The 20,024-nt window shown below is 45.5% G+C and overlaps 1 protein-coding gene and 1 pseudogene across 1 annotated transcript; one reads left to right on the plus strand and one right to left on the minus strand.

The window, feature by feature from the left end:
- Nucleotides 1-255: 255 nt before the first annotated feature.
- LOC121555316 lies at nucleotides 256-8,843 on the minus strand (annotated as a pseudogene).
- Nucleotides 8,679-12,577, plus strand: LOC121555315 (tight junction-associated protein 1-like). The gene is made up of 4 exons (XM_041869144.2): nucleotides 8,679-8,712; nucleotides 9,071-9,200; nucleotides 9,336-9,402; nucleotides 11,624-12,577. The coding sequence occupies exons 2-4, from the start codon at nucleotides 9,181-9,183 to the stop codon at nucleotides 11,768-11,770; spliced, it is 234 nt and encodes a 77-aa protein (XP_041725078.2). The 5' UTR covers nucleotides 8,679-8,712; nucleotides 9,071-9,180; the 3' UTR covers nucleotides 11,771-12,577.
- Nucleotides 12,578-20,024: the final 7,447 nt, after the last annotated feature.

Here is a 20,024-nt window from a genome sequence, read left to right on the forward strand (position 1 = left end):
TTGAAAGCTGACGTATGGAAATCCTGCGAGTTGGAAACAAATGTAGGCTATTGTTGCCCTTAAAACTGTAATGTTGAGGACGCCATGAAAAATAAAATACCTAACCCACACCGTTAGGCCAAGGTACATGCAATTTTCATCACTTTGCCAATAGACTTCTTGTTCCTCGTTGTAGCCTTTCTTTTGGGATTAGCACCACTGCCTGACACCTAGAAATTGATACTGCGGTTGTCACATAAAACAGATAACCCATAGTTCATTATTAAATAACATAACTCATTTCTTTATTTTATTACTCATAAAATATACAGCAATCTTCAGATACTGAAAGAATTCATGGGAGTTTCGAATTCAGTCACTATTTCATATGTACATGCTAGTTTCATCCTTTTAAAGAAAAAAAGGACACGAAAAAACCTGTGAACCTCCTGTTCCTGATTTGACTAACATAGCATATGTATTGTACATATTTCCAGTTAAAATGATTTTCAAAAAGAGACAAAAAAACGGCGGTTTCAACAAGCCATCACATAAAAGGATTGAGTGGTTTCATTTTTTTGAAGAAGTTAAAGCAAGCAAAACCTGTCAAAATACATTGATTATAAGACCAAGACAAATAATATAGATGTTTTTGTTTTTTTTTCAATAGAAGAAAATCTAAATGCTGCTGTCCTACCATTGGTTTACAGTGTTTCTCCTCTCCAAGGGAGGCATGTTTTCCCCCTCGTATGCCTCGGAATAGTATCAGTGCTTTTCACAAACGTTGTAATACTTAGTGTGCATCATTGCTTTCGCTCATACAGCTGCCCCTACTCTCCTAACCTCCACTCAGTAACTAAAGAAGGCACAAAATGATGATGACATAAATATCACAAGAAAGAATACATGAATGAATAATTTACTTTCTAAAATATTTTAGGTAGGTTTAATAACGCAAATGTAAAAAGTCCTGTTGCTCACATACCAGTATGCAAAATCTACATCCTAAATGGCACCCTATTCTTTATAGAGTACACTACTTTTGACCAGAACCCTATGGGCCCAGGTCAAAAGTAGTGTACTATAAAGGGAATAGGGTGCCATTGGGGATGGAATTTATTTGAAATTACTAATGAGAGCAAATACTACGATTTTTTGGTTCCCACAGAGGGTCAGGAGCTTAAGACATGAATGATTTTAATAAAATGTTTGTTCATAAAAAATAAATGATTTCCCCTCCTTCCACATGGATTACAGACAAGAGGCTAGGTACGTTGACTGTCTTAGTGTGCGGATAAACATGACCATCACTCTCATAAAACTTAAATGAAACATCACTCCTTATGTTTTTTCTCAGCCCAAAACGCTCAATCCCATTTCTACTGTCAAAACAGGTTTTGAAAAGGCTTCTTCCACATCTTTTGGTCCATGTCTGTTTTTCACTCAGTGAAGTGCTACTATCTCTTAGGACTACAGGTTATTGCCGTCATAAGGTGTCCGTCTGTCTGTTGGCTGGACAGTTTCTACCGTTTAGGACCTTTGTGGGTAAAGGTAAAGGTGGGGTATAGCAGCAGCAGTTCCTCTGAAGTCCAGTATCTGCTGGAAGGACACCTGGTGGTACGAGAGGATGAGTGTGGCCAGCCAGCCTGTTGTGCCTCCCCCTCTCCCTCCCTCCCTCCATTTCTTTCTCTCCATCTGCGGGACTCTTAAGGCTCCTGTGCGGACTGTCTCGGCTCGTGCCCTCCCAAAGCTGGCTGTGGTGATTTAAGACACGGTGTGTATGTGTGTATTTGTTTGTGGCCTCTGCCCCACTTCACTGTCCATCCGCCTGCCCTTGGCTCCCCTCCTGGGCAGCGACCACCACCACCCTCAGTACGTCTCTGAGTCTGAGTCGTTGAGGTCCTCATCCTTGTAGAAGCCTCCATCGTGGTCGCGGTGGCCGATGTTGTTGAAGCTGCAGTAGGAGCTGTGCTCGCTGCGCAGCACGGGCAGGCTGTCGAAGGTCACACTCTTGGAGGGGCTGGTGGTGTAGTGGTTAATGGCACTGAAGGACAGGCTGGGCGCCGGGTTGCAGGGGACACGGGCATCATGGTGGCCAGGATCAGCGCCAGGCAGTCCGCCACGTCTTTGTTGGGGGCGCAGGCCAAGGCAGGCGTGTAACCTGAGGGGTTCAAACAGAACAGCAGAGGGTCACTTCAGGAGCATCACCGTTTACTACAACGCTTTTGTTGAAAAACATGAAATAACACCAGGCTAGGAGATACAAAGTTAAGACAATAACCAAGCAGTGGATTAGAGAGAAACATTTGTGGACACATTGAGAAGAGAAGTACAGAAGAAAACAGTGTTAGCGTAATGGATCTTACCATTCTCATCGATCTGCGAGCACGCTAGCACCCTTCGCTAGTAGCTCCTGCACCACCACCGTCAGACCATTTCTGGCTGCAACGTGTAACGGCCTGAGGAGAAAGTACCGTCAGATTAGACAGCAGAAAATGAGGATACCTCCCAAATGCCAGACTATTCCCTATATAGTGCACTTCTTCTGACCAGGGCCCAATTAATACAGCTGAACCATACGTACGTCTGTAAGGCTGCGTTAGTCGAGTTGATGAGGTTCCTGTCTGTAATCTTCTCCAATATCAACAAGGCACTGGTTTCATGCCCCTTTAAAAACCAGAGTCAAACATGTCAGACCAAAATTTAAACCAGAGAGAGCCAACTGTTCAGATGAACGTCATCTTGATGTGGGAATGCTCACCTTACTGCAGGCCAGATGAAGAGCAGTGTTCTTGACTGCATCCTGCAGGGTGAGTTCTGCTTTGGCACTGCTCACCAACAGCTCTGACACAGACAGAGAAACATAAAGAAACTCAATGAGGAAATTAAGCGACTTATTAAAATATAAAACAGACAGGTTGAACTTAAGCCGGCTGGCGAGGCAAAGTGGAGGAGAGGGGGCTGCATACCGACGGCGTTGGTTTGTCCGTTCTCAGCAGCCATCATGAGGGAGGTCTTGCCGGAGGCGTCGGGGGAGTTGACCTGGGCGTTGTGGCCTAGCAGCAGCTGAAGACACTCCACGTGGTCCGTGAAGGCCGCTGCATGCAGGGGGGTCCTGGAGAGAGGAAACGTATTTCACCGATATCGTGTAGGACTGTTATAAACAAGTTTGTTCAATTAACCCTGTTTATACCATAGAAATATAAAATCACTAATAGATGTATTAAAAGTAATCTACAATCCCTCATCCAACCCCAGAGGTCATTTTAACAACATTATTCTCCAGAAGAAAAGGACTTTGTCTTGTGCTGTAGTTACCGGTTCTTGGTGTCAGTGGCGTTGACAATGGCCGGCCCCAGAGTGTCAATCAGCATCTCTGCAGCCCCCTCGTTGTCATTGATCACAGCACAGTGGAGGGGGCTGAAGGAGTTGCCCTCAGTCTTGTGGAAAACCTCCTGTTCCAGCAGCACCTCTACACACGTGTCATGGCCTAGTGGAAGATTGATTCGTTTAATTTATAATTAAAAGTAATAGGTTGCTCCAGCAGGAAACATTACATACAGGAAAAAGATGACGTCGCTGCAGACCACAACAATACTCTCCGAGAAAGCTAAAAATCTGACAATCCCTGACAAAGTCCTGTTTCAGTGTAAGGTCCTCCACTGAGAGTCATAACCCTTAATTCTGTTGTAGTCTTGTTCATTCCCCCACATGGCTCCGTCCACACCAATCGAATGCTTTTCAAGCCACAAGAGGGAGTGAATGAGTGTACACTTCATGGAGGAGAGAACAGAGCTACAGTCCAGTTAGTCAGTACGTACCGTTGTATGGCCTACCTAATTCAGGGACATGTTTACAGTGCTGAAGAGAGAAAATCAGAAAATATCTAGTGTTCCGTTAGTTCAGTACGTACCGTTGTAGCAGGCCCAGTGTAGTGGCGTGTAGCCCTGGTTGTCTGTGATGACGGGGAGGGTCTCCACTGACTGGGCGGCGTGTAGGAGCCCCCCCAGCACCCCGATGTGTCCGGATGCCGCCGCCAGGTGGACAGGGGTCCGCCCCTTACAGTCCCGAACCAGGAAGCTGGCGCTGTGCTGCAGCAGGGCCTCCACACACTCCTCATGACCCGTCACCGCCTGGGAGGAAGGGCGGGGAGACAAGAATGGATTTGAATAACTAATAATCAATGATATAATAATGAATCATCAATTATTTAAAATGATGTCTGGAGGCAGGTCCCTACAGGGATGAATACACCACTACCCATGGACAACTACTTTTCTGAAGATAATATGTATATTTGGGCATAACTTATATTCCATGCTAGATCCCACCCCAAAGCCATCCCTAGTAGTTCAATGGCCCCATCCCTAGATCAGAACAAGCCTCCCCGTCTCTTTCTGTGTGTGAGCGTATACAGCCAGCTCTCCTCCTCACCCCTCTGTGTAGCGCTGTTCTGCCCCACTTGTCTTTGGCTTCTACGCTGGCTCCCTTGTTGAGCAGTGAGTACACACAGTCTGTGTGTCCGCTCAGCACCGACAGCATCAGAGGGGTTCTGATACACAAGACAACAAGGTCATATTACAAACTGGTAATAACTAAGATGAGTCCCAAATGGCAACCTATTCCCTATATGGTACACTACCTTTGACCTGAGCCCATAGGGTTCTGGTTTAAAGTAGTGCACCAAGTAGGGCATAGGGTGCCATTTGGGACGTATACCTAGTGTCAAAATCTCTTTATTTCAGGAATTGTATCCAAAACCCAATTGACTTACTGTCCATTCCCGTCTTGAACGTCCACTGCACTCTGGAGGTCAGCATTTCCAATCAGCAAACGCAAACACTCTGAATGACCGTTGGTAGCTAGAGGAGGATAAATACAGAGGATAGAAGAATGTGAGATGATTGACCGTCAGTAGCTAGAGGAGGCTAAACAGAGAGGATATAAGAATGTGAGATGATTGACCGTTGGTAGCTAGAGGAGGCTAAACAGAGAGGATATAAGAATGTGAGATGATTGACCGTTGGTAGCTAGAGGAGGCTAAACAGAGAGGATATAAGAATGTGAGATGATTGACCGTTGGTAGCTAGAGGAGGCTAAACAGAGAGGATATGAGCTGATTGCTGGACGACTATTACCTTCACATGAACAGACAGATTTCTAGAACAGTGGTATTGGTAGATGACATCCTCATGGTAGATGACATCCCCCCTGTGCACTGATCTAGGATCAGCTTACCCTCCCCAGATCCTCAACCATTAGTGGGGAACATGACAAAAAATGTCCTTAGATCAGTGTGTAGTGGGCATTTCACACTATACTATATAAACATCCCTAGAGTGGACATTGGCGTCGTAGCAACATGACCAAACAAATCTCCATCTTGGTCAGGAAAACTTTTGAATTACAGAATCTCTAGGTCTTACGTGATATCCTATGCGTACCTGCAGCGTGGATGGGGGTCCTCTTCAGGGTGAAGTCTTTAACCAGGATGGAGGCTCCCTGGTTGATGAGGATGTCAACATACTCCACATGGCCTTTAAAGGCAGCCAGGTCCAGAGGGGTGCGCCCCTGGCTGTTCCTCACGTCTAGATCCAGCAGAGACTGAACCAGGACCTCCATAGCATGGTGGTGGCCGTGGTACGCCTGAATGGAAACAAACACACAGTCTGAAGCAAAGTCCAGTGGTATGCCTGAACAGATATACACTCCTAATATAATCAATGTCCTATAGTAGACCAGTGGTATGCCTAATATAATCAATGTCCTATAGTAGACCAGTGGTATGCCTAATATAATCAATGTCCTATAGTAGACCAGTGGTATGCCTAATATAATCAATGTCCTATAGTAGACCAGTGGTATGCCTAATATAATCAATGTCCTATAGTAGACCAGTGGTATGCCTAATATAATCAATGTCCTATAGTAGACCAGTGGTATGCCTAATATAATCAATGTCCTATAGTAGACCAGTGGTATGCCTAATATAATCAATGTCCTATAGTAGACCAGTGGTATGCCTAATATAATCAATGTCCTATAGTAGACCAGTGGTATGCCTAATATAATCAATGTCCTATAGTAGACCAGTGGTATGCCTAATATAATCAATGTCCTATAGTAGACCAGTGGTATGCCTGATGGAAACATGGATTACCACTGAAAACACTGCTACTCCTACTGCTCTCTCCTCGTCTGACCATGTGTTCTCGCATACCCCGAGAGCATCCGGTCAGAGGGGTGGTGGCACAGGAATCCTCATCTCTCCCAAGTGGACATTCTCAATTTTTCCCCTAACCCATCTGTCTATCTCCTCATTTGAATTCCATGCTGTCACAGTCACTAGCCCATTTAAGCTTAATATCCTTGTCATCTATCGCCCTCCAGGTTCCCTTGGAGAGTTCATCAATGAGCTTGACGCCTTGATGAGCTCCTTTCCTGAGGATGGCTCACCCCCTCACAGTTCTGGGGGATTTCAACCTCCCTACGTCTACATTTGACTCATTTCTCTCTGCCTCCTTCTTTCCCTCCTCTCCTCTTTTGACCTCACCCTCTCACCGTCCCCCCTACTCACAAGGCAGGCAATACGCTTGACCTCATCTTTACTAGATGCTGCTCTTCTACTAATCTCACTGCAACTCCCCTCCATGTCTCCGACCACTACTTTGTGTCCTTTTCTCTCTCGCTCTCCTCAACACTACTCACTCTGCCCCTACACAGATGGTAATGCGCCGCCGCAACCTTCGCTCTCTCTCTCCCACTACTCTCTCCTCTTCCATCCTATCATCTCTTCCCTCTGCTCAATCCTTCTCCCTCCAATCTCCTGATTCTGCCTCCTCAACCCTCCTCTCCTCCCTTTCTGCATCCTTTGACTCTCTGTGTCCCCTATCCTCCCGGCCGGCTCGGTCCTCCCCTCCAGCTCCGTGGCTTGATGACTCATTGCGAGCTCACAGAACAGAGCTCCGGGCTGCGGAGCGGAAATGGAAGAAAACTAAACTCCCTGCCGACCTGGCATCTTTTCACTCCCTCCTCTCTACATTTTCTTCATCTGCTTCTGCTGCTAAGGCCACTTTCTACCACTCTAAATTCCAAGCATCTGCCTCTAACCCTAGGAAGCTCTTTGCCACATTCTCCTGCCTGCTGAATCCCCCCCTCCTCTCTCTCTGTGGATGACTTCGTCAACCACTTTGAAAAGAAGGTTGACGACATCCGATCCTCGTTTGTTAAGTCTAATGACACTGCTGGTCCTACTCACACTGCCCTACCCTATGCTTTGACTTCTTTCTCCCCTCTCTCTCCAGATAAAATCCTGCGACTTGTGACTGCAGGCCGCCCAACAACCTGCCCGCTTGACCCCATCCCCTCCTCTCTTCTCCAGACCATCTCCGGTGACCTTCTCCCCTACCTCACCTCGCTGATCAACTCATCCTTGACCGCTGGCTATGTCCCTTCCGTCTTCAAGAGAGCGAGAGTTGCACCCCTTCTCAAAAAACCAACACTCGATCCCACTGATGTCAACAACTACAGACCAGTATCCCTTCTTTCTTTTCTTTCCAAAACTATTGAGCGTGCCGTCTTTAGCCAACTCTCTTGCTATCTCTCTCAGAATGACCTTCTTGATCCAAACCAGTCAGGTTTCAGGACTGGTCATTCAACTGAGACTGCTCTTCTCTGTGTCACGGAGGCTCTCCGCACTGCTAAAGCTAACTCTCTCTCCTCTGCTCTTGTCCTTCTAGACCTGTCTGCTGCCTTTGATACTGTGAACCATCAGATCCTCCTCTCCACCCTCTCCGAGCTGGGCATCTCCGGCGCGGCTCACTCCTGGATTGCGTCCTACCTAGATTATAATTAATGGACATTTTTGTAGGGGTTAATACATTTTTCGTCTGAAATTTCTAAGTGGGAATTACAAACTTTAGAAGCCTTTTAAAAACTTAAATACAATACAAGTTTGTATTTCCTGCTTTGCAGGAAAATTCTCAGCAACAAAAGTGTTATCAAATTAAGATCCTACATCTGTATGCCGATGGAGTCAAAGGGTCGAAATACATACTATAGATAGTAGGTCCTAACTGTAGAGTTAGGTAAATCATGCATTGATGTCATTATGATCCCCAAGTAGGATTTGTCCCAAAGTTCTTTAATGTTCTCAAAGTGATTCAAACCACACAGGGAGTGTCAGTTGATGTCCTAAACCACAAAGCAGCAGTTATATAAGGAGAACTCAAGCGTCATCCTCTGTCTGTGACGCTTGTCCACACTGAACCATGTTAGGTAACGAGTAACCTTTATAGGCATTGTGTTGCATTGGGAACAACACGCTACCCAACCCGAGAGGGCCAGAGTGCCAGCTAGCACAGAGAGGGCCTGAGTAACCCTGCTGCGGCTCTGGCTTTATTAACCTCACTGACCCTTATCTGACACACAATCAATAGCTTTCCTGGAGCGTATCAACTAAAGTTCAATAATCAATCCCTTTGGCCCTGTTATGTCCCTATCATTCTCTCTACCCTTTTCATCTCTGTCCAAAAAACATTCAATTCAGTTTATGAAACTTTATTAGAAAGTGAAGAAACTGCACTGTACATTGATAATAACATGACTAATACAGCTAATATAACTGTATTAAAAGCTATTACACTAGAAAATCATTGACAGTTATCTCTAATCTTCTCTTCTCTTGTGCTGTCTCTCTCCATAGGCCTTGACGGGTGACATAGGCCAACTCCAGTGAGTGGGATTTTTTTCCTTCTCCTCCTCATCCTCTCCTCTTGTTTATCGATGCACTTTAAAGAACATCCTTTTTATTGTGAAATGTCACTGGATATCGATTCCACTATTGACTTACAGAGCTCTCTCATCACCTCTATCAGTAAAGATGGATGAAGAACATGTTTAGATAAGCTGTATGAAAAATGTGTGTAACAATGGTACAACGCACAGCGTTCAGTCTGGATTACTTAGCTATGTGAAATCTCTAGAAGCTGACCTGAGCTGCATCTAATGTGCTAAAATGGCCACCTTAGGAAATGTGACTGCATTTCTTTAATAAAACTCCATCTCCCATGATCCTCCTGTGTGTAAATAGGGCACTGCAGGATGAAAATGCTGAGCTGCACCAGAACCTGATGCAAACAGTGGTCTGCATTGAGAGCCTGGAGGAGGAGCTAGCCAGGGCCAGGGGAGGAGCTAAGCCACATGAAGGAGAAGTTCAAGAGGTCAGGGCTCATGATAATATGATGACGGCAGTGGAGGCTGGCAGTGGAGGAGCTATAGGAGGACGGGCATACAACATGGGCCCAGAATTCATAGCCAGACCCTTGCTTATGATGCTGTGTCTCTCTCTGCTGCAGGCTCCAGGACACATACACAGGTACCCAGCACACCAACAGCCTTCTGGGGGAGAAACTGCACTCAGCGGTAAGAATCTGGTCAAACATGACAGACTGAGAGACAAAGACAAAGACAGAGAGAGAGACTGAGAGAGAGAGAGACAGAAAGAGACAGCGACTGAGAGACAGAGAGAGAGACAGACAGAGAGAGAGAGAGACAGACAGAGAGAGAGAGACTGAGAGAGAAAGAGAGACAGAGAGAGAGAGAGACAGAGAGACAGAGAGAGACTGAGAGATAGAGAGAGACTGAGAGACAGAAAGAGACAGAGAGAGAGAGACAGAGAGAGAGAGAGACAGAGAGAGACTGAGGATATCTTATCTAGGTAACACTGTGGGCCCTGGCCAGGTAACACTGTGGGCCCTGGTCTATAACTAGTCTGTCCAGGTCAGGTCATATGGTCGAGAAAGACTCCTGCCACTATACAAACTCATATTCCCACCCAGGCATAGAAACATACACTGCTCTGAATATCCTTCTCCCGCTCCGTCACCTCTACAACACACAGTGTTGTGTTGACTTACAGTAGCTTGCAAAAGTATTCACCCCCCTTGGCATTTTTCCTATTTTGTTGCCTTACAACCTGGAATTAAAATGGATTTTTTTGGGGGGGGTTGTATCATTTGATTTACACAACATGCCTACCACTTTGAAGATGCAAAATATTTGTTCTTCTGAAACAAACAAGAAATAAGACAAAAAAACTGAAAACTTGTGCGTGCATGACTATTCACCCCCCCAAAGTCAATACTTTGTAGAGCCACCTTTTGCAGCAATTACAGCTGCAAGTCTCTTGGTGTATGTCTCAATAAGCTTGGCACATCTAGCCACTGGGATTTTTGCCCATTCTTCAAGGCAAAACTGCTCCAGCTCCTTCAAGTTGGATGGGTTACGCTGGTGTACAGCAATCTTTAAGTCATACCACAGATTCTCAATTGTATTGAGGTCTGGGCTTTGACTAGGCCATTCCAAAGTGTTCGAAACCACTCGAGTGTTGCTTTAGCAGTATGCTTAGGGTCATTGTCCTGCTGGAAGGTGAAACTCTGTCCCAGTCTCAAATCTCTGGAAGACTGAAACAGGTTTCCCTCAAGAATTTCCCTGTATTAAGCGCCATCCATCATTCCTTCAATTCTGACCAGTTTCCCAGTCCCTGCCGATGAAAAACATCCCCACAGCATGATGCTGCCACCACATGCTTCACTGTGGGGATGGTGTTCTCGGGGTGATGTGAGGTGTTGGGTTTGCTCCAGACATAGCTCAAATTTAGTCTCATCTGACCAGAGTACCTTCTTCCATATGTTTGGGGAGTCTCCCACATGCCTTTTGGTGAACACCAAACGTGTTTGCTTATTTTTTTCATTAAGCAATGGCTTTTTTCTGGCCACTCTTCCGTAAAGCCCAGCTCTGTGGAGTGTACGGCTTAAAGTGGTCCTATGGACAGATACTCCAATCTCCGCTGTGGAGCTTTGCAGCTCCTTCAGGGTTATCTTTGGTATCTTTGTAGCCTCTCTGATTAATGCCCTCCTTGTCTGGTCTGTGAGTTTTGGTGGGCGGCCCTATCTTGGCAGGTTTATTGTAGTGCCATATTCTTTCAATTTTTTTTAATAATGGATTTAATGGTGCTCCGTGGGATGTTCAAAGTTTCTGATATTTTTTTTATAACCCAACCCTGATCTGTACTTCTCCACAAATTTGTCCCTGACCTGTTTGGAGAGCTCCTTGGTCTTCATGGTGCCGCTTGCTTGGTGGTGCCCCTTGCTTAGTGGTGTTGCAGACTCTGGAGCCATTCAGAACAGTTGTATATATACTGAGATCATGTGACAGATCATGTGACACTTAGATTGCACACAGGTGGACTTTATTTAACTAATTATGTGACTTCTGAAGGTAATTGGTTGCACCAGATCTTATTTAGGGGCTTCATAGCAAAGGGGGTGAATACATATGCACGCACCACTTTTACGTTATTTATTTTTTTGAATTTTATTATTTAGAATTGTTTTTACTTCACCAATTTGGACTATTTTGTCCATTACATGAAATCCAAATAAAAATCCATTTAAATTACAGGTTGTAATGCAACAAAAAAGGAAAAACGCCAAGGAGGATGAATACTTTTGCAAGGCACTGTATGTCCTCTGCTCTGTTCTGTCCTTAAAGACTGAGAGCACAATTAGTACTACTGCTATACCATCTCTAGAACAAACTGTACTGAATATGTTGAGTCATGTCCTCTGCTCTATCCCTGCAGACCGAGAGCCTTAGCTCTGAGAGGAAATATATGGTGCAGCGTATCACCCATCTCAGCACAGAGCTGGAGCAGGCCAACGCCACCGTCGCCTCTCTGGAGAACATCAATGTGAGCACAGCACCATCTACTGAGCAATATATGAACTAAAACCCACACTAGCTTTGTTCATGTACTGGCAACAGAAAGAGTGGTGGAAAGACAATATGATGATTTGTAAAGTTGATAGTGGCCTTACATTAAAATACTGTATCCATAATCTCCTCAACTCGTGTTCAGCTCATTGCAGACTACATGATCATTTCTTGTAACTCCTCTACTGGTTTCTCTATGTCTGTTGTACTGTATGAACTGAGAGGATGTCTGTGCTGCCCTCCAGGTTCACTGTCTGATCAAGGAGCTCCTAGAAAAGCACTGTGACTCTGGAGACGCTGTCAAGCAGTTTCTGAAGAACGCCTTGAAAACCGGCCAATCTACGGGCGACATCGAATCATTCACTCCAAAACTGGAGCAGAAGCCGTCTGATTGGCCAGGCGTAGGACTGAGGGAGTTTGAGGCGGGTCCACAAAAGGTCACTGCTTTTATGCCCTGCAAGCAGGAGAAGGAGGGGTTTGGGGTGATAGGTCAGACAGGAAATGAGGATTCTCGCCCGATGAGTCCCCCTTTCTCCGTCGCTGACATCAGTATGGCTATCTATAAGAAGATAGCTGCCAGCCAAGCGGCAAGACAGCCTCGGCCTTCCAACTACCAACTTCACACTGACACCCCTCCCAACCCCTACCCTCTGGTGGAGTTGGGTGCAGGGGGGGAGGGTTACCTTGTGCCTTCTGTCAAGGGGGGCGTGGCAGAGGCAGGGAGAGCAGCTGAGAGTAAGCAGGGTGCTGTTGTTGATGTGTCCTATCTGACGGCCCAGAGGGTTCTGGATGACTTCCTGCACCAGCTGACGCACCCAGAGGATGGGAGTGGAGGTGGGGGGGAGGGGGGGGGCACAAGGCCAACATGGGAGGGGGAAGAACTGACGAGAGGGGGGCGGAGTGAAAGGAACCTATGAACTTCTGTAATTGTAACCTAATCTTGTATAGGCTAGGATTGTTCAAATTGTATTGGTTTCTTTGTGATGGTTTGTTTGTGATGTTTGAGGCCTGTAGTTCTGCATTTATTTCACTCACTAAATGTCACTATACATTTGAGTGATGGTATTGTAAATATTACATTCTGTTTCCTTCCCAAATGTCTTGTTGTGCGGTGGTAAAGAAAGTATTAGACTTAAACAATTATTTTACGTATATATAGAATGTAATTATTAATTCAAGTTTGCAATGTGGTACAGTCCCTCCTTTCCCTTATGAAGTGATGCAGAATTGAAATAGTTTTTTTGTCGTAGAATTTTCTATTTTGTAACAATGACTGCTATTTTGTAAGCTCCAGTAAGCCAATGAAGTAACCTTCATATCTGAATAACATCGATCCAGCTGCTATTAACAGATTACCCCATGTGTTTTGGGCTATTATGTCACATTACCTAGATTTTAACCTTTATTTGAAACCTTATCCAGAGATGTGAATTACACCAGAAAATAAAGCAGTTGTCTGAGGATGGAGCTGGACCATCTGACATGAAAAGAAAAGGGGACAGTTTGATGAAAAAGCTTTAAATAAAGGTTAAAATCCAGGTCTTGTGACATGATTGTCCAAAACACAGGGCCTTACTTATGAATGCTATGCTGTCCATCCTAATAAACTCTCTTAGCTAAAACTGTATAACGTTTCTGTCACCCCCCCAAATACGTTTCATGTTGTAGATCAATAAAATGACTAATTCTAAACATGTCTGACAAGGTTTCTTGATTTGTCTTTCCCAAACATTACCCACTTCCTATGTTAAGCCATCACTCTCTCTCCTATTCTAACCTATACTGAACATGGGGTGCAGCCATGGGAATGAGTTTTTCCCTACAGAAGGGCTTTATTACAGACAGAAATACTCTCCTCAGCATGGATGTCCTGGGCTGGCGTGGTTACATGTGGTCTGCGGTTATGAGGCCGGTTGGACGTACTGCCAAATTCTCTAGACGTTTTAGAGGCAGCTTATGGTAGATAAATAAACATTCAATTATCTGGCAACAGCTCTGGTGGACATTCCTGCAGTCAGCATGCCAATTGCACGCTCCCTCAAAACTTTAGACATCTGTGGCATTGTGTTGCCCTGCCCCCCTGTCTACCGGTCTACCTGTCTACCTGTCTACCTGTCTATCTGTCTACCTGTCTACCTGTCTATCTGTCTACCTGTCTATCTGTCTATCTGTCTACCTGTCTACCTGTCTATCTGTCTGTCTACCTGTCTATCTGTCTACCTGTCTATCTGTCTACCTGTCTACCTGTCTATCTGTCTACCTGTCTACCTGTCTATCTGTCTATCTGTCTATCTGTCTATCTGTCTACCTGTCTATCTGTCTATCTGTCTGTCTACCTGTCTATCTGTCTACCTGTCTATCTGTCTACCTGTCTACCTGTCTATCTGTCTACCTGTCTACCTGTCTATCTGTCATAACCGTCAAATACAACCTGTAGGCCCAGTGCTAGTTTGCTGATCAGACACTGGCCTGCTTTCCCATTGGTGCTCCTGTCCTAATAGGATCCCAGGGACTATGATGGGGGGATTACCATATCCATACTGTACCCTCGACATTGGCCAGTCCGTGTCCTCCACCATGGGCACAGCAGGAATTTAGGGGTGCACCTTGACCACTCACAGACCACACCAGAGGGGTTCCATCCAAAACAAACGGGTGTTGTCATCGTCAGTAATTGTGTGAATCGAAGAGTCACTGTCGTGGTGCAACCATAACCTGATGATTTGAAGGATCATAGTTTTGCTGTCAAAAAAGGACGTGGATGATCAAATATCTATTAGATTAATTATTTTCTTGGCCTTCAGTTTTTGTCTCACGACTTCAATTGGATTACTACGGAGATTTCTAATATTTTCCTTTCTACGTGAACGTTTTGGATTATCGTCCCAACCCAAACTTGTCCTTCACCATCAGACGGATCTCCCTTCTTATCTCAACCCACATGAACAACTTACAGGAGATCAACCTGATAATAACTCACCAACGCACCCTGGAAAGGCCAAGCCATACTTCTCTGTCTAATATAACAACCTTCGCATAACCTACTCCTATGAATCGCGGTAGTCCACCTTCTTTATTGCCCAGAACTTTCCTTCTTTGAACCTACCAATATTCTTTCCCCATCCTTCACTGTTATCTCTCTCTACTTGATTATCCCAACATCTCCTCCCTCCGTCCTTTTCTCTCTCTCTGAGTCCTGTGTTGGTTGTTGTGAGCACCAGCCATGGCGCTGCTGAAGCTGCAGTTCCCCCTGCAGAGGCGCGTGCGTCTGGCCCAGGGTCTGTGGCTGCTGTCCTGGCTGGCCGTGCTGGCTGGGGCCTTCACCTTCTCCCTGGGAGTGTACCTCAAGACCGAGCTGCTCCGCAGGGCAGAGGTACTGGCTGACACTATAACACACACACAGCACACACACCTGTTCACACACGACACACACACGTTTCGGGCACTCGGCATACACACGGCACACACACACAAAAAAACTGTCTGTGTCTCTACTGCTCCTGTGGTCTATCCTGGCTGGTTCCACTGTGTTGTGTTTTCAGTGTGTCTCTCAGCGTGGCGTCTGTCATAGTACTGAAGTGGATATAGTGGAGCAAAGTCATAGTACTGAAGTGGATATAGTGGAGCAAGTCATAGTACTGAAGTGGATATAGTGGAGCAAGTCATAGTACTGAAGTGGATATAGTGGAGCAAGTCATAGTACTGAAGTGGATATAGTGGAGCAAGTCATAGTACTGAAGTGGATATAGTGGAGCAAGTCATAGTACTGAAGTGGATATAGTGGAGCAAGTCATAGTACTGAAGTGGATATAGTGGAACAAGTCATAGTACTGAAGTGGATATAGTGGAGCAAGTCATAGTACTGAAGTGGATATAGTGGAGCAAGTCATAGTACTGAAGTGGATATAGTGGAGCAAGTCATAGTACTGAAGTGGATATAATGGAGCAAGTCATAGTACTGAAGTGGATATAGTGGAGCAAGTCATAGTACTGAAGTGGATATAGTGGAGCAAGTCATAGTACTGAAGTGGATATAGTGGAGCAAGTCATAGTACTGAAGTGGATATAGTGGAGCAAGTCATAGTACTGAAGTGGATATAGTGGAGCAAGTCATAGTACTGAAGTGGATATAGTGGAGCAAGTCATAGTACTGAAGTGGATATAGTGGAGCAAGTCATAGTACTGAAGTGGATATAGTGGATCAAGTCATAGTACTGAAGTGGATATAGTGGAGCAAGTCATAGTACTGAAGTGGATATAGTGGAGCAAGTCATAGTACTGAAGTGGATATAGTGGAGCAAGTCATAGTACTGAAGTGGATATAGTGGAGCAAGTCATAGTACTGAAGTGGATATAGTGGCGCAATAGAAGTAGTTATGTAGGGTGCTGACTATAATTACTCATATTGCTATATATGAACATACTTTACTAGATGCTGCTCTTCTACTAATCTCACTGCAACTCCCCTCCATGTCTCCGACCACTACTTTGTATCCTTTTCTCTCTCGCTCTCCTCCAACACTACTCACTCTGCCCCTACACAGATGGTAACGCGCCGCCGCAACCTTCGCTCTCTCTCTCCCACTACTCTCTCCTCTTCCATCCTATCATCTCTTCCCTCTGCTCAATCCTTCTCCCTCCAATCTCCTGATTCTGCCTCCTCAACCCTCCTCTCCTCCCTTTCTGCATCCTTTGACTCCCTGTGTCCCCTATCCTCCCGGCCGGCTCGGTCCTCCCCCTCCAGCTCCGTGGCTTGATGACTCATTGCGAGCTCACAGAACAGAGCTCCGGGCAGCTGAGCGGAAATGGAAGAAAACTAAACTCCCTGCCCGACCTGGCATCTTTTTCCTCCCTCCTCTCTACATTTTCTTCATCTGTTTCTGCTGCTAAGGCCACTTTCTACCACTCTAAATTCCAAGCATCTGCCTCTAACCCTAGGAAGCTCTTTGCCACATTCTCCTCACTGCTGAATCCTCCCCCCCATCCTTGACCGCTGGCTATGTCCCTTCCGTCTTCAAGAGAGCGAGAGTTGCTCCCCTTCTCAAAAAACCAACACTCGATCCCACTGATGTCAACAACTACAGACCAGTATCCCTTCTTTCTTTTCTTTCCAAAACTATTGAGCGTGCCGTCTTTAGCCAACTCTCTTGCTATCTCTCTCAGAATGACCTTCTTGATCCAAACCAGTCAGGTTTCAGGACTGGTCATTCAACTGAGACTGCTCTTCTCTGTGTCACGGACGCTCTCCGCACTGCTAAAGCTAACTCTCTCTCCTCTGCTCTTGTCCTTCTAGACCTGTCTGCTGCCTTTGATACTGTGAACCATCAGATCCTCCTCTCCACCCTCTCCGAGCTGGGCATCTCCGGCGCGGCTCACTCCTGGATTGCGTCTTACCTGACCGGTCGCTCCTACCAAGTGGCGTGGCGAGAAGCTGTCTCCGCACCACGTGCTCTCACCACTGGTGTCCCCAGGGCTCAGTTCTAGGCCCTCTCCTTTTCTCCCTATACACCAAGTCACTTGGCTCTGTCATATCCTCACATGGCCTCTCCTATCATTGCTACGCTGACGATACACAACTAATCTTCTCCTTTCCCCCTTCTGATAACCAGGTGGCGAATCGCATCTCTGCATGTCTGGCAGACATATCAGTGTGGATGACGGATCACCACCTCAAGCTGAACCTTGGCAAGACGGAGCTGCTCTTCCTCCCGGGGAAGGACTGCCCGTTCCATGATCTCGCCATCACGGTTGACAACTCCGTTGTGTCCTCCTCCCAGAGTGCGAAGAGCCTTGGCGTGACCCTGGACAACACCCTGTCGTTCTCCGCTAACATCAAGGCGGTGACCCGATCCTGCAGGTTCATGCTCTACAACATTCGGAGAGTACGACCCTGCCTTACACAGGAAGCGGCACAGGTCCTAATCCAGGCACTTGTCATCTCCCGTCTGGATTACTGCAACTCGCTGTTGGCTGGGCTCCCTGCCTGTGCCATTAAACCCCTACAACTCATCCAGAATGCCGCAGCCCGTCTGGTGTTCAACCTTCCCAAGTTCTCTCACGTCACCCCCCTCCTCCGCATACTCCACTGGCTTCCAGTTGAAGCTCGCATCCGTTACAAGACCATGGTGCTTGCCTATGGAGCAGTAAGGGGAACGGCACCTCCGTACCTTCAGGCTCTGATCAGTCCCTACACCCAAACAAGGGCATTGCGTTCATCCACCTCTGGCCTGCTGGCGCCCCTTCCTCTGCGGAAGCATAGTTCCCGCTCAGCCCAGTCAAAACTGTTCGCTGCTCTGGCACCCCAATGGTGGAACAGGACAGCGGAGTCACTCACCACCTTCCGGAGACATTTGAAACCCCACCTCTTTAAGGAATACCTGGGATAGGATAAAGTAATCCTTCTACCCCCCCCCCAAAAAAAATATAATAATTGTAAAGTGGTTATCCCACTGGCTATAGGGTGAATGCACCAATTTGTAAGTCGCTCTGGATAAGAGCGTCTGCTAAATGACGTAAATGTAAATGTAAAACTCTAACCATATCTCTAATCCTACCTCTAACCCTGTCTCTAATCCTAACTCTAACCCTGTCTCTAATCCTAACTCTAACCCTGTCTCTAATCCTAACTCTAACCCTGTCTCTAATCCTAACTCTAACCCTGTCTCTATTCCTAACTCTAACCATATCTCTAATCCTAACTCTAACCCTGTCTCTAATCCTAACTCTAACCCTATCTCTAATCCTAACTCTAACCCTGTCTCTAATCCTAACTCTAACCCTGTCTCTAATCCTAACTCTAATCTTAACTCTAACCCTATCTCTAATCCTAACTCTAACCCTGTCTCTAATCCTAACTCTAACCCTGTCTCTAATCCTAACTCTAACCCTGTCTCTAATCCTAACTCTAACCCTATCTCTAATCCTAATTTTAACCCTGTCACTAATCCTAACTCTAACCCTGTCTCTAATCTTAACTCTAACACTATCTCTAATCCTAACTCTAACCCTGTCTCTAATCCTAACTCTAACCCTGTCTCTAATCCTAACTCTAACCCTAACTCTAACACTATCTCTAATCCTAACTCTAACCCTGTCTCTAATCCTAACTCTAACCCTGTCTCTAATCCTAACTCTAACCCTATCTCTAATCCTAACTCTAACCCTGTCTCTAATCCTAACTCTAACCCTATCTCTAATCCTAATTTTAACCCTGTCACTAATCCTAACTCTAACCCTGTCTCTAATCTTAACTCTAACACTATCTCTAATCATAACTCTAACCCTGTCTCTAATCCTAACTCTAACCCTGTCTCTAATCCTAACTCTAACCCTGTCTCTAATCCTAACTCTAACCCTGTCTCTAATCCTAACTCTAACCCTGTCTCTAATCCTAACTCTAACCCTGTCTCTATTCCTAACTCTAACCATATCTCTAATCCTAACTCTAACCCTGTCTCTAATCCTAACTCTAACCCTATCTCAAATCCTAACTCTAACCCTGTCTCTAATCCTAACTCTAACCCTGTCTCTAATCCTAACTCTAATCTTAACTCTAACCCTATCTCTAATCCTAACTCTAATCTTAACTCTAACCCTGTCTCTAATCCTAACTCTAACCCTGTCTCTAATCCTAACTCTAACCCTGTCTCTAATCCTAACTCTAACCCTATCTCTAATCCTAATTTTAACCCTGTCACTAATCCTAACTCTAACCCTGTCTCTAATCTTAACTCTAACACTATCTCTAATCCTAACTCTAACCCTGTCTCTAATCCTAACTCTAACCCTGTCTCTAATCCTAACTCTAACCCTATCTCTAATCCTAACTCTAACCCTGTCTCTAATCCTAACTCTAACCCTGTCTCTAATCCTAACTCTAACCCTATCTCTAATCCTAACTCTAACCCTGTCTCTAATCCTAACTCTAATCCTAATTTTAACCCTGTCACTAATCCTAACTCTAACCCTGTCTCTAATCTTAACTCTAACACTATCTCTAATCATAACTCTAACCCTGTCTCTAATCCTAACTCTAACCCTGTCTCTAATCCTAACTCTAACCCTAACTCTAACACTATCTCTAATCCTAACTCTAACCCTGTCTCTAATCCTAACTCTAACCCTGTCTCTAATCCTAACTCTAACCCTGTCTCTAATCCTATCTCTAATCCTAACTCTAACCCTGTCTCTAATCCTAACTCTAACCCTAACTCTAATCCTAACTCTAACCCTGTCTCTAATCCTAACTCTAACCTGTCTCTAACCCTGTC

Source organism: Coregonus clupeaformis, unplaced genomic scaffold (genome assembly GCF_020615455.1).
Source record: "Coregonus clupeaformis isolate EN_2021a unplaced genomic scaffold, ASM2061545v1 scaf0081, whole genome shotgun sequence".
NCBI lineage: Eukaryota > Metazoa > Chordata > Actinopteri > Salmoniformes > Salmonidae > Coregonus > Coregonus clupeaformis.

Excerpts from the sequence above, each read along its gene's own strand:
- LOC121555315 (XM_041869144.2), top strand. The coding sequence starts at position 9,181 with ATGAAGGAGAAGTTCAAGAG. Across the intron at positions 9,201-9,335 it reads ATGAAGGAGAAGTTCAAGAG|GCTCCAGGACACATACACAG; the intron begins GTCAGGGCTCAT and ends TCTCTGCTGCAG. Across the intron at positions 9,403-11,623 it reads GGGAGAAACTGCACTCAGCG|ACCGAGAGCCTTAGCTCTGA; the intron begins GTAAGAATCTGG and ends CTATCCCTGCAG.